The 15,268-nt window shown below is 44.9% G+C and overlaps 1 protein-coding gene across 1 annotated transcript in view; it reads right to left on the reverse strand.

The window, feature by feature from the left end:
* Positions 1-9,241, reverse strand: part of CD38 (CD38 molecule) — a gene marked incomplete at its 5' end in the record, with an annotated part of 53,230 nt that extends 43,989 nt beyond the window's left edge. Inside the window, one exon of the mRNA XM_004707841.2 lies at positions 9,030-9,241. Coding sequence (XP_004707898.2) covers positions 9,030-9,241 — 212 coding nt within the window. The remainder of the gene's footprint in view (positions 1-9,029) is intronic.
* Between the last annotated feature and the right edge of the window lie 6,027 nt (positions 9,242-15,268).

A 15,268-nucleotide genomic window follows, 5' to 3' on the forward strand; every position in this document is an offset into this window, starting at 1 on the left:
CAGTACCATAGTTCAAATGCAGCTAGGAAATAGGGTCTTTACAAGGGAGTGAGAGATTGGCAAGGCTACCAAGACCACCTGGTACCTGATATCTAGCTTCAGGGAAAAGGAGAGGGATGCTTTCATAAATTATACCTCTGCAAAATGCCTCCATCAGAAGATTGTGAGAGCCAACCAAAGCTCTGGGCTTGGATGTTCCATGAGCTCCCTGGTTAGTGAAGCATGCTAATGCATGTGGAATGATAGTAAGCCCTTTGAGACACGGAGGCTTCACTTTGGGAACCCTGTGTGCCAGTTCTTTGTGCCCATCCAAATTTACACTGGATGCTAGAATAAATCTGAAGTCTTAAGTATAGTACCTTCTGCGTGTTCTGTGAGTCATTCCCACAGTTCCTCAAATCCAAAGGAGTACTGGGAACCAGTAGGTTTAAAAGTGAAGGAGCCCAGCAGGACTCTGAGCTAGTGGCCAACATGTACCTTTCTGAGGGACTGAAGGACTCTGTCCATTTACCTTATGAAATCTGTTCTCGGTCCACCTGACTGTGGTCTTAGAAAGAAGTATTTGGTAGCTGTTATCCAACACAACAGAGAAGGAAATGTGAAGTCTTTATTTGAGGATTATTATTATTATTATTATTATTATCATTCTTATTACCATATATGTGGAAACTGGATAAAGAATAAGCAACCTTCCCAGAGCAGTAACATCTCATCTGCCTCCTGGGCTTCTTTCAACAGTGCAGCACCCAGCAAAAGCATTCCCTACTGAAATTCATTCTGAAAGGAACAGCTGTTATTGTGTTCACAAAGTTGCTGGTGGAGTAAGGCCCTCTTCTGACTTTCTGTGGCATTGATCTGTCACTCATGATAATTAGCATGGTCTTTCTTGCTTTATAAATACCTAAGTGTAGTGGGTTATGAATTGGGCTAATAACTGCAAGGTCAGTGTGGTAGTTAATAATCTGGTGTCAATTTGAGGATTTAGAGTGAAGGGGGGAGTCTAGGCAGTCATTCAAGTCATAGCCAATGAGGCCTCTGTGTGGTCATGGCCTTCTTCTGAGGATTCTGGGAATGCCTGTATTCCTCCATGGAGATGGAAGACACTCGCTGCTCACTCCCTGGGAAACATCCTTGTGGAGAAGACACATGGAAAGAGGCTATTAGAGCCAGAGAAGCCATGTGGAGACTGCTGCCAGTGCTGAGATGCTTATGACGCCACTGGACCCACAAGACTTGTGGGTGATCTTCCTGCATTCAGTGTCATTGTGTTTCATGAGTGTGAAGAGGACTTTATATATTGGTATCAGACATATGGGCTAATATCAGACTTATGGACCTGATCTGAACTGGGCTGGGTTGTTTTCTCAATATTCAACTGCTCTTGTATATAAAGGTCTTTCTTATACACATATGACAGTCTCCCTGGATTTGTTTCTCTAGTCAACCCAGACTAACACAGTCATCAATTCAAACCCACCAGCCACTCCAAAGGAGCAAAATAAGGATTTCTGCTCCTATAAATATTTACAGCCTTGGACATTCTAGGGGACAGTTCTTCTCTGCCCTATAGGGTTGCTTTATGTCAGAATTGACTTAATGGCAGTAAGTTAGGAGCCTCTAGGTGAGGCTAGATGCTTAAACACTGTATTGGAGCTTAAATTCAGAGCACTAAGTTTGCGAGAGGCTCTGAATTAAAGTGAAATGCCTAAATGCATGTCAAGTCTCCATATAGATTCAGGTTCCATTGAATTCTTTCTGACCATTGACCAGCAGTGTGAAAAGCTTTGCCCTCAGGCAGAGTATATTTGAAAATGGATTACTACCACTGCCAAAGCCAGTCCATGGAGGGCCAACCTTTTCCTCGGAGACTTGCCTGGATGGAAATTCAGATACTAGGGTCACAGAGTCAAGAGACAGAGCCGGACTTCCTTGGTCTCTGAACCAATCCTGTGATCTTTTCTATTTAGAATAATGTATGTGTGCCAATACTAGTTCTATTCACATTTCTGTAGTCTTGCCTGAAATGGTGACACATTGATTTGCCACCTATCCTGCTTCTGTGAATTTCTCTTGCACTCCCATGACCTACTCAAGCAGTCTTGTCTCTGTATAGCGTTGTAGGCTGTGAAGGTTAGGGATTATGTCAACTGGACACTGCTGAATAAAGGTAGGGGTGAAGCTCACACTATCTATTACCTCACAGCCTGATGACACCTCTTTGATGTCAAAAGTTTTTCGTTGGTTTGGTTTTGTATAAAAAAGAGAGACTGAGCAAAGTTGAACTCTTGTTGGCTCTTCACCATCTGCTGGAGCTGGATCTTGTGTGGTTCCTAGTTCTCACCCCAGGACCCACCGCCAACTTTGGCCCTCTTCACCCACCAACCTGTGCACCCTCCTCCCTCTGCACCCTTCTCCCTCTGCTTTGCCATCTTGCTGACGTACCTATCTCTACAACTGTTTAAGTCATTTCTTTCTTTTTTTTTGTCATTTCTTGATATACATCTCTTTCCATATACAACACATATAAGCATGACTGGTTTTGCATCTAGAGGACCCAGCCTAACACAGATGCCAGTATGGCCTTGTGGGGATGGTCTCCCTCATCCGGATGAATTGTCTTCATCATCTTTAAAATTTAGTAAAGGTGTTTCCATAACTTATATTTGGATTTGAGATCTCTTTCTCCCCTAGAACAGCACTGGGCTACTAATAGAAAAATTTGGCCATTCAAATCTACCCACAGGTGCCTCAGAAGAAAGATGTCCCTCTGAAAGATCATAGCCATCTAAAATCCCTGGAGCGCAGAATAGTCCAAAATGCATGGGGTCACCTTGAGTCAGAATCAACTGGACAGCAACTGGTTTCATTTTTGAAAATACTAAAAAATAAAATCTAAGCTCACTGCCAATGAGTATGCCAATGCATACAGCTCATACCCATAGGACAGGGTAGAACTGTCCCCGTGAGTTTCTGAGACTGTAACTCTATACAGGAGTAGAAATCTCTGTCTTTCTTCCTGGGAGTGGCTTGTAATTGTACTTCTTCCAAGACAGACTTGTTTGTTCTTTGGGTAGCCCACAGTACTTTCAATATCCTCGACCAGTACCATAGTTCAAATGCAGCTAGGAAATAGGACCTGTGTCTTACTTTTTCTTGGAAATTCCATGCCTAGTACAGCACCAGCCACATGTCATGTCCATGTGATTTATTGCATGCGTTTGCTATTGCGTAGTAATGAATTTTACTGAACGGACACTGACAGGGGAAACTTGAGGAATCTTTTTTTAAAAAAGAAAGAAAGGTTAGTTGGCTTCTGAGAAATCTTTCCAGAAATGTTAAAGAGGAAGGAGAATCAAAAGTAACTTGTAGAATGAAAATAAAAGAAGTAGAAAAGATATTAAACATGGGCCCAGACATGTTCATCAGAAAATAAGATTGATGGAGAATTTTCTCTTTTTTCACCTGTTTACCTATTTATTCATTTAACAGTTATTTATTGAGTGTCTATGAACTCTTAAACACTGGACTAGACACTGGGGCCACCACAGTAAATAAAACAGATCTCAAACCAAACTCACTGCCATCCAGTAAATTCCAACTGAAGAATTTTCTTTGATTAATTCTCTCACTATTCATGTTGGAGCTCAACCAGTGTGGTGCATCTATTAAGTGATTGTAATAGGTCAATCAGCATTCGTAATAGCTAGGAGATGCAGAGATGAACAAAGCATTCTTTCTCTCCCAGAACTCCTACTAGTCCAGGAATGGAGAGAACTGTCCAAGAAATGCCTAATCCTGACCCCAAGCTCTCGCTTAGTTAGCCAGCAGTCTAGTTATCATTGCCATCATATATGGGGTGGCACCCACTGTGAGAAGATTTGGGCATCAGAAGCTGCATCAACCAGATGCTCTGGGTGCTCGCTCTTCATCCCCATCTACAGGCTTTGCTCTATTCCTGCACATCCCCTGCATTCTATTACCGTTGGCACACAGTACCATGTGATGCCACTGTGCTACAGGTGAGTTTGACCTGAAGCTCCATTCACCCCAAACCAACAGACACTCACTCCTACCAGAGTGATAAGCAAAGCTCATTGGCCATTCAAGTAAAGATGGAGGGAGAGCGGCACATTAGTCTCAAAGAAGGCAATTACATTTCTGTTGGCAGCAAAGCGGGATGAAAAACCTTCCATCAGGAAGAAATGCTTAACAATACTTATATAGAATCTGCCAGGGGAGAACATGCCTGGTACTAAGTTCTTATGTGGACACTCTGACTGAGTTTCTATGCAGCCCTGGGTGGCCCCGGCTGAGTGCTATAGACTACTGGGGTGTTAGACTCTGCTCTTTGGAGGAGCATTGGCAGCCTTAATAGACCACCCCAGAAGGACTGGGTGTGGAAACCCCATAAAGTGAATGAGGCATTTTGTCAAACTCACCTGGACGTAAGGCAGAAACTCCCTAGTGATAGAAGAAACAGTTGGCTGCTATCCCAAGCGCATAGAACTGGCAGACATTACGCTTTGATTTGAATCTCTTGCCTTGAGGTTGCCCCATGAATGATGAATTACCATATAGTTGCTATATTATGCCCTCTGTTTCATTATGATATGTATTAATCGAGTAGGCATGGCTCTGCTATTGTGAATGAAATTATAGAAAGTTTTGCCCTATCACCAGCCCCCATTGTTTGTGTAAATAGTGTCCAATCACTTAAGAGTTTAATCTGTACTAGTCAACAACTGATGTATTGTGGTTCATAGCTGGCCTATACTCATAATTGCCTTTTTTCTCAACCGTGTCCTAAATTCTATGCCACTGGCTAAATTAATGACACTATCAATAGAATCATTCCTGAGGTTTTTCCGCGGCTATTTTCTCAGAAGTGTGGAGCCAAGGCCTTCTTCCTTACCTGTTCTTACTCTGGAAGCTCTGCTAAAACCTGTTCTCTTTGAGTGACCCTGCTGGCCTTTGAAATACCAGTGACAAAGCTGTCACCATCACAGCAACTCACAATCCACTACAGTACGACAAACTGACAGAAAAGTGGTGGCTTATTAAGAACCTTCAATATGCAGATGACATAACTTTGCTTGCTGCAATTCAGGAGGCTTTGAAGCCCTTGCTGGGGCAGATCAAGAATCGCATCCTTCCGTATGGATTAGGACTCAATGTAAAGAAGACAAAATCCTCACAACTGGACCAATAGGTCGCATCGTGATAAATTGTTGTTTCCCTTAAAAAAAGAATAAGTGAAGGGGAGATAGACATGGATTAAGCCTCTTGTGGAATGCCCTCTGACCATAGACCAGGGATGTGCTCTTATGCAGAATGCATTAGAAAGTGGATTTTTGCAGATGCAGTTAAGTTAAAATTGTACACTTTGTCATTTGATCTCTCTTTTGACTCATTTTTTCTAGTTTTTTTATACTTTTTGATTTCTTTTTGATTGAGGTTTTATCTGTTTGACTTTGTTGTTGTTGTTGTTTTTGTTTTTCTGTATTTGAAATCTAATAGGCAAGTCTATAGAGTCAGTAATTGGATTAATAGTTCCTTGGGAGTATGGCTGGGGAGGTTAAGGGAAATGGGAAGGTAATAATGATGAGTACAAGCTTGAAGAAAATATTCCGAAACTGATTGTGGTGATGACTGTACAACTCTTCTTGATGAGATTGAACTACTGAATTGTATGATATGTGAACATGTGCCAATGCTTTTTTTTTTTAAGCTACAGCCTCAGGAACCCAGATAGGCAGGTCTATCCTATGCTCTCCTATAGGGTTGCTATGAGTTGGAATTGACTCTCTGGCAGTGACTTTGGGTGTTTGGGTGGAGGGCAGGGGGCGGTTCAGACAAATATTCAGGGAAAGGTGGAAACAGAAATAGGACTGCTCTTTTGCATTACCGTTTGAAATCAGATTTCCTGCCATTGATATTTTCAGCTACAGAAGCTAATGGAACTCTCAGTGTCTAGTTTCAATTAAGTACTTAATTCTCGGTGAACACAAACCACTTACTGGGCTGCTGGGGGATCTTTTCTCCAGAACAACTGGAAGTGAAACCTCCACTATTTACAGCTGGAACACCCCCTGAAGATTCCAGGGAGGCGGGGGCCGTTCTTCACTGGTCTGCTCGATTGAGCAATTGATCAGGTGGGTTTGGGAAGGAGGAATAGTGAAATCTCTCTCACGGGGTGCCAAATCAGCTCCCAGGCTGTCTCTTTGTCAGCTTTTTCTAACTTTACAAACAACTTCAAAATGAGGCAAAGCTAAGTCGTGGAAGTAGAAATCAAAATAACTGACACTAATTGGAATGGCTTCAATAATAGGAGTGAGTTTGTAGAGTTTGGGCTTGGGGATTAAAGTCCCAGGGGAACACAGGCAGTTTTCATTCGGTTGTCATTGTATTTAGGTGACAGGGAGTCCGTTCAGACCCAGAGTGACCCTGTGTACAACAGAAGTAAACAATATCCTATCTTGTGCCATCCTCCCAATTGTTCTTATTCTTGAGCCTATTTTTGCAGTCACTGTGTCCATCCATCTCATTGAAGGCCTTCCTCTCTTGTACTGCCCACTGATTTACCAAGCCTGATGTCCTTCACCAGGGACCAATTCCTGACAACATGTCCAAAGTATATAAAATGACATTTCAGCATCCTTGTCTCTAAGAAGCATTCTGGTTGGACTTCTCCCCAAACAGATCTGTTCCCCTCTACTACTAGTATTACAAAAAAGTACACCTGACTCAAGCCGGAATATTTTCAATTGCCTCATGTGCATGTGAAAGTGGGACACTGAATAAGGAAGATGAAGAAGAATGGCTGCATTCAAATCGAGGTGCTGGAGAAGAATATTGAAAGTACCATGCAGTGCCCAAAGGACAAACAAACCTGTCTTGGAAGGAGTACAACCAGAATGCTCCTTCGAAGTGAGAGATGGCCAGAGTTGGCCTTAGGTACTTTGGGCATGTCAGGGGCGGGCAACATGCTTGGCACAATGGAGGGGCAGGGAAAAAGTGGAAGGCCCTTGACAAGATGGCTTAACACAGTGGCTGCAGCAGTGTTATAAGAACATAAGAACACTGCAAACATAGCGCAAGACAGGTCAGTGTTCATTCTATTGTACATGGGGTTGCTGTGGGTCTGGCTTGACTAGCTGGTACCCAGCAACAACTAACCTAACGGTCGACTGTCTGAATCCACCCAGCAGTGAGGAAGAAAGATCTGGCAACTTGAAGAGCAACTTTAAAAAAGGATTTTTGTTGTTCCCTAAAGAAACCTTACAAAGCCAAGACGTGACTTGTTCCATGAGGCAGATCAGCTTGTTAATGAATGTCTGATTTCCTACAGACCATCAGAAAGACCGCCCAGATTAGAGTGTAGAATCCTGGGAGACCCACACAGCCAACCTCAGGTGTTCAGAGTAGAATTACTCCTTTGGGCTTTCAAGGTTATGACCTTTCTGATGCTGATGGTCAGATCTGTCATCCTAGTGCCTCTGTGTGGGTTCCCATGGGCAACACTTCAGGAAGGAACGCAGCACGAGGAGCCCTGGGGACATCGTGGTCACAGGTTGGCCTGCTAACCACAAAGTCAGCCTTTAGAATCCACCAGCTGCTCTCCAGGAGAAAGACAGGGCTCCCTACTCTGGTCATGAGTTCCAGTCTTGGGACATGATGGCAGTGAGCGAGGTTTGCTCACAGCCAGGAAAACTGGGTGCAGCGCACTGGGCTCCTCCACACAGAAGATGCACTAAGTCTGAACTAATATTGTGATCATTTTTCTGTTCGGGTAGGGAGCTAGGGGTCAGGGGGTTAGTGGCTGGGAGAGTGCCTGAGGAGGAAATTTCTAGAAAGGTCCCATAAACGAATCTGGGTGGTGTTTCTAAAGGTCTGTAGGAAATTAGACATTTAATAACAAGCAGATCCGCCTAAAGGAGCAAGTCACGTCTTAACTTTTTAAGGGTGTGTGTGTGTGTGTGTGTGTGTGTGTTGTTTACAATGAGTTTACTACTCCCAGGCTTTCTGTGGCTTGCCAGAAGAATGGGGATCTGGTTTTATAGAAATAAATGCTTCCTTCGCCCCTGACTATCATGATCCCAATTCTACCTTGCAAGTCTGGCTAGACCAGAGGATGTACACTGGTATGGATGGGAAATGGAAACACAGGGAATCCAGGGCGAATGATCCCTTCAGGACCAGTGGTGTGAGTGGGAATACTTGGAGCGTAGAGGGAGAGTGGGTTGGAAAGGGGGAACCTATTACAAGGATTTACATGTGACCTCTTCCCTGGGGGATGGACAACAGAAAAGTGGGTGAAGGGAGACGTCGGACAGGGCAAGATATGACAAAATAATAATTTATAAATTATCAAGGGCTCATGAGGGAGGGGGGAGCGGGGAGGGAAGGGAAAAATGAGGACCTGATGCCAGGGGCTTAAGTGGAGAGCAAATGTTTTGAGAATGATGAGGGCAATGAATGTACAAATATGCTTTACACAATTGATGTATGTATGGATTGTGGTAAGAGTTGTATGAGCCCCTAATAAAACGATTAAGAAATTAAATTAAATTAGAAAATAAATAAATTAAACGCATGTACAAAGAAAGCCCTTTGGGACGCCCTCCTCCTGTACCTCTGACTGCTCAGGTGGCTTCTGTCCTGGTCCGGGCGTTCTGGGGCCAAGAGCAAAGCGCAACGCCAAGCAAAGCAGCAAAAGCCAGGCAAATCTTGGCGCCCCGCAGACCATACCCGTCCGTCCCCACCCGCCGGGGTGGGCTGCACCCCGGAGGCAGCCCCGCAGCTGGGTCGAACCGGGTCCTCTCAGAAGTGGGAGCGTTAGCTCGGAGACCAAGCTAGGGGCTCAAGCCTGTTGCGCACAGAACCAACAGCGTACCCGGTGGCTCCCCACCTCCCTGTCCCCGTCCCCATGTTTGCTTCTGGCCCTCTGGCCGCCTGTCCAGTGCCAGGGGTGCAGGGGTGCCCAGCACAGCCCAGTCCTCTCTCGGAGCCTCCCCGCGCGCCCCACTCACCGCAGCTCAGGTCGCTTCACCCGCGTGTAGGTGAAGCATCTCCCCAGGACGATCTCGGAGATACTGTCCGTGGTGCCAGCACCCTGCCAGTGCAAAGGCTCGGGCGGCTGCTGGCGCTGGCTCCGCCACCACAAGACTCCCGCCACCAGGACGCAGGCCACCAGGACGAGGAGGGCGAAGCTGATGAGCAGGATGAGGCGAAGCCGGCGGCGCCCGGAGGAGCTTTCGGAGGCGGGGGCGGGGGCGCCCGCGGGGGCGCCGCTGCCCAGCAGAGGAGGGTCAGTCTCGGGCTGGGCAGAGAAAGAGAGAGCGAGCAGAGGGGGAGCTGGGTTCACCAAGGGCACCACCGCCTTTCCTTTGCCCATCCTCCCTCCTCCCGCAAGTGCCCGCGTGGACCGGCTGGACCCAGAAAAGTTGACCGCTCTTTAAAGGACTTCTAGGACAGCGGCAGCCCTACCTCCCTTCTAGGCTCCGAGGCAGACAGATCCAGATCCTCCATGTTCAGGGAGAAGCAGCGACCACTAGTAACCCTCTGCAAACATCCGGCAGGGACTCCAGGGGCCTCTCAGCTTTTGCAAGACTGCAGTTGACTTCTGGGTCACAGGGCCACCGCCTGCTCTCTGCAAAGTGGCGGGAGCGCTGTGAAGGAAAGGATGGACGAGGACCGGGATTCCTTCTGAGGGTTGCCTTGACAGCGACCCGGTGGGATCAGTCCAACTGCTCCCCCCGGGGGGCGATTTGCTGCAATCTTTCAGGAAATGGCTCCCTGGGATTTCCAGAAAACCACCTGCTGAACTTCAACCCAGCCTTTAGATTCTCAGCCCAATGCAAACCGCTCACAGCGCCCAGTCCACTCCCACCCTCTTCTCGCCGCCACCCAACCTTTCTGAAAAGCAGCGAGCAGTTCTCATAGGGTGGTGAGACCTTGATGGTTCCTGGGGGCAAGAGGAAGAGAAAGGGAGAGTCGCTGGATGGTCAAAACATAGCCGCTGCCATCAAGTCCATGACAACGCACAGCGATCCTTTAGGACCCTTTGCCCCTGTGAGTTTCCAAGACTGGAACTGTTTACTGGAGTAGAAAACCCCATCTTTCTCTCGAGGGGTGGCTGGAGGTTTTGAACGGGGGATCTTTCTAATAGCAGCCTAATGTGTAACCACGATACCACCCTTGATTTAACCAGACGCATATTGATTGGTATTTAGGCTTTGTACTCCATCCCAGGTCCAAGTACATTGCTCAAAGTAGACTTCTCTCATCCAAGTGCAGGAGTTCCGAAATTTGGGAGGGTGTTACCAACCGGTCCTCACAGAACTAAGAAGGTGGGTTTCCCAATGCCTCTCCAGTTGTAGTTGAGGATTTAATTTAACTTATTTTTCTGATTAATGCGCAGTCAGCTGCGGCTTGGGGAAGTCCAGCTTTTAGATTTTCCTTTTGTTACATGTCATAAATGCTTCAGAAAGTAAAACCTATGTACACAACTACCCAGCTGCCATGGAATCAGTTCTGATTTACAGACCTCAATCGGAAACACTGGGGTTCTGAGGCTGGAAGTCTCTACTGAAGGACTTACCTCTCCCTCCGAGTGCCTGGGACACTGGCTGCTAGTAGCCCAACTCTTCCATCACTGTGCCAGCAGAAGTTCTCAACAAAATCTACGTGGTTGTTAGTGCTGTGGAGTCAGTTCTAACTCAAAGCATTCCCTTGCCCCAGGGAACAAAACACTCCCGCTCCTCCACCACCCTCACAATTACTGTTATGCTTGAGCCTGTTGCTGAAGCCACTTATCTTTACCAAGCATGGTGTCCTTGTCCAAGGGCTGGTCGCTCCTGAAAACATGCCGAAAGCACATGAGCTGAAGTCTCGCCTCTGAAGAGCGTTCAGGTTGTACTTCTTCCAAGATTGATTTGGGTCTTTTTCTGGCAGGCAGTTCATGATACCTTCTATGCTCTTCACCGGGGCCACAATTCAAATGCGTCCATTCCTCATCAGTCTTCTCGAGACATTGTTAAAGCATTGCTCAATGAGGACTGAGGTACACCTGACCGCACCACGCTATTTTCAATCACCTCCAATGCATGTGCAAGTTAGATATTGAATAAGGAAGCAAAACCTGTAAGAATCCCAAAATGCTATCCTTCTGTTAAGTCAATGATTTGTGACCATGGCCCCTTTGTTTTTATCTCTGTGCAAGTTAAAAGCTCAACTACAAATGACAAGCATCTATGTAGCCTTAGGGAAGACTACAATTGCACAAAAGCTTCTCTTCCACCCCAGCTCAGCTTGGCAAGAAGTGATTTGGGGAAACAAATCTACGTTGTTGAGTGTCGGTTTACTCGTCTGTAAAATGGGCAAGTACACCCCTACCTACTCACCAGCTTGACTTGGAGATTAATTGAGGTAAAATGCCCAACTAGGATGTCGTTGTTGTTAGGTGCCATCGAGTTGGCTCCAACCCATAGTGATCATATGCACAACAGAATGAGACACTGCGCAGTCCTGTGCCATCTGCACAATTGTTCCCATGCCTGAGTCCAATGATGCCACCACCGTGTCAGTTCATCTCATTGAGGGTCTTCCTCTTTCTGACTGCCCTTCCACATTAGCAAGCATAACGACCTTCTCCAGGGACTTGCCTCTCCTGAAAACATGCCCAAAGAAGCCTTGCTATCCTTGCCTGTGAGGAGCACTCTGGCTTTGCTTCTTCCAACACAACTTGGTTTGTCTTTTTGGCTATCCATGGTACTTTCAGTATCCTTCTCGAGTCCCACAATTCAAGTGCATCTATTCTTCTTCCATCTTCCTTATTCAATGTCAAACTTTCACATGCATATGAGACAACGGAGAATACCATGGTTTGGGTCAGGCGCACCTTAGTCCTCAAAGTAACATCCTTGCCCTTCAATACTCTAGAGAGGTCTTAAGCAGCAGATTACCTAATGCAATACAATCTAGCATAGGAGAGGCATTTGGCATATGATAATATTGATATGATGGGCTTATGTGCATATAGTTATAATGACCATAGTTATAATACACAAAGGATCTAAGAATCACATTCTTACATTTATGTTCTTTGCAGAATTCAACAATAGCAACAACAAAAAAACGTAGAAACAGCCTAAGGGCCCATCAACAGATGAATAGCTAAATACATTGAGAAACACACATCCAATATCATCTATACAACTCTACTGGTTGTATAGAAAAGCAAGGTCTCCACAAATCATCCTATGGGTCTGGAGGACATTAAGCTCTGTGAAATAAGTCAGTTAGAAAAGAACAAATATTGGATGGTCCCACTATTTAAGAACTGAAGAATAGACGCACACAGAAAACAACAGTCTTTGGTGGTTATAGAGACTTGCTCGAACATAACTTGGACATACTATCAGAAGAGAAGAGTCCCTGGAGAAGGATATAATACTGGATAAAGTAGTAAAGCAGCAACAAAAGAGGGAAACCCTCAACAAGATGGGTGGACACAGCGGCTACAACAATGGGCTCAGGCATAACAACCATTGTGAAGATGGTGCAGCACCAGGCAGTCTCTTGTTCTGTTGTGCATGGGATTGTTAGGAGTCAGAATTGTCTTGAGGGCCCCAAACAACAACAACCACAGGGATAGGAGGGGGAGGGGAAATCAATCTCTCCGTAGATTGTAACTGTTGTTGTCGTTAGGTGCCGTTGAGTCGGTTCTGATGGATAGAGACTATGTACAATGGAAAGAAACACTGCCAGCCATGCGCCATCTTCATAATTGGCCTTGTGTGTGAGCCTATGGTTGCCGTCACTGTGTCAGTCTAGATTAACAACCGTCTCCCTCTTTATCACTCACCTTATACGTTACCAAGAATGATGTCATTTTCCAGGCGCTGGTCTCTCCTGATAACATTCTAAAGTACGTGAGACAAAGTCTCGCCACTGTTGACTTTAAGGAGCCTCCTGGCTGCACTTCTTCCAAGACAGATTTTGTCGTTCTTCTTTTGGCAGTTCATGGTACTTTCAAGATTCTTCACCAGCATCATAATTCAAATGCATCAATTCTTCAGTCTTCCTTATTCGATGCCCATGCAGATGAGGCCATTTAAAATGCCATAGCTTGGTTTCGGTGCACCTAAGGCTTAAAGTAACATCCTTGTTTTTTAACACTTTCAGGAAGTCTTGTGCAGCACAATTACCTAATGCAATGTGTCAGTTGATCTCTTCATTGCTGCTTCCATGAGCATTGAGTTTGGGTCCAAGCAAGAGGAAAGCCTTGACAACTTCAATCTTTGTATGAATATAGGAAGGTAGTGGGAGAAAGGTGAGGCTGTCTGCTTCCATAACATCTCAGAAACTCTACAATCCAATTCCATCCTATAAGGTTGCCTTGAATTGAAAATGACTCAATGGTAGGGGGTTTGGTCTTTGAATTATAGGAAAGTATATGTAAGTACATGCACACATGTACCTCGGTGTAGCTGTAGCTATATGTGTATACATGTTTGTGTGCTGCTGCATATATCTCCATATATATAATAAAGCACATGGGAGGACAGTTGCAGACACTCCTTACACATATTTAAACAAAGAACAGGGTTGTTTTACTGAGTTGAGACTCAGGACTATAGTTTTGTGGGCCAACTTGGTCAATTGGCATAACATAGTTCATAAAGATAATTTTCTACACCTTAGTTTAGTAAGTAATGTCTGGAGTCTTAAAACCTTGTGAATAGTCATCTAAGACACAAACCATCTAAGACATAATCAGAAAATCTAGATCTACTACTATCAACTATTCTGACCAGGGACACTATTTAAGGTCCCAGCTAGAATGGGCCAAAAATGTAGAACAAAATTTAAATTCTAAAAGAAAAAAAATATCCAGACCTACTGGACTGATAGAGACTAGTGGCATCCCCAAGATTAGAGCCCTAAGGGTCCCTTTGAACTTGAAACAGAAGCTACTCCTAGAGGTCACATTGGCGCCAACTCATAGCTTGGTCTATAAAATAAACAGTATCACCTGTGAGTTCTCTTTAAAAATAAACTATAGAGGATCAACATTTACTTAAAAGCCAACATAAGAAGACAAAGGAGCAGGGGGCATGCTAGGTCAATGGAAATAAAACAAATGCAATGGAAACCATGGGAACAATGATACATCATGAAAACTATAACTAATATCATGGAACAAGTGGTATAAAAATTGTCAAGTGGGAACCTAATTTGTACACAAGACTAAGAGCTCACCCAAGCAGAAATATACACACTATTTTAATGGCATATTCTAGTGTCCATTCACTGAACAACTACAAAGGACTCACATGCACCAGGCACTGTCTGCATTCTGAGGATACAGAAGTATCTGGCCTGGGGAGACCCACTGGAGAGAAGCAGTTCAGAGCTCAGGCTTTGTGGTGAGGTAGATCAGGGTGGGGGTAGCCACTTAGACAAGTACCAAAACTTCTCTGATAGATAGCTTCCTCTTTTATAGAATAGCCTCAAATATACCTGTGGGCATCTTGGGAATTAGCCTGTGGAGATTAACCTAGGTACAGAATATAGCATAGTGTCTGGCCTTTAGCAAGCATTCATCGTTTAAGTGCTAATTTTGCAAAGGTGTTGTGATAAACAGGAGAGATCATTATGGGTCACAGTGGTTCTCAAGAAAGCTTTGGGTAGATAGTGGTGTATTCACGGATTAGGTTGTGCAAAGGAAAGCGAGACTTGCAGAAAGGAGAGGAAACATTTGAACCACAGGAGGGACAAAACTGTGGGTACAGAGATGACTGGCTGGTGGACTAGAAGGGAGACCACATCCAGGTCCCACAGATAGTTAGTGGAAACACAGGTCTTAGAACTCCATTTTCAAGCTTCTTTTTCCTTTGATAAAATTTAGGGCCATGATTTCATGGGACATCCCATTAAATTGGACCAATAAATCGTTTAATGCTTCAGTTCTACCGACTAGTTTGTTAAATAGTGCCTGGGGTCTAAAAGTTTGCAACAGTTATCCAAGGTGCAAACATTAGCCTCTGTTCACCTGGAGCAACACAGGAAGATGGAGAGCCAGGAAGAGGAAGAGGAAATGAATGTGTAGTTAATGGCTTCCATGAACAACTGCCTTCTTTGCCATGAGTCCAGGAGAACTAGATGGTGTCTGGCTACCGTTTCTGAACATTCTGATCAAAGATTCGTTGGAAGGATCCTGATCAAAGTGAGAAACTGCAGAGAAGTATTTCAAATTTTCAGGGAA

Source organism: Echinops telfairi, unplaced genomic scaffold (genome assembly GCF_000313985.2).
Source record: "Echinops telfairi isolate 266 unplaced genomic scaffold, ASM31398v2 ScPeMD7_7468;HRSCAF=8506_1, whole genome shotgun sequence".
Taxonomy (NCBI): Eukaryota; Metazoa; Chordata; class Mammalia; order Afrosoricida; family Tenrecidae; genus Echinops; species Echinops telfairi.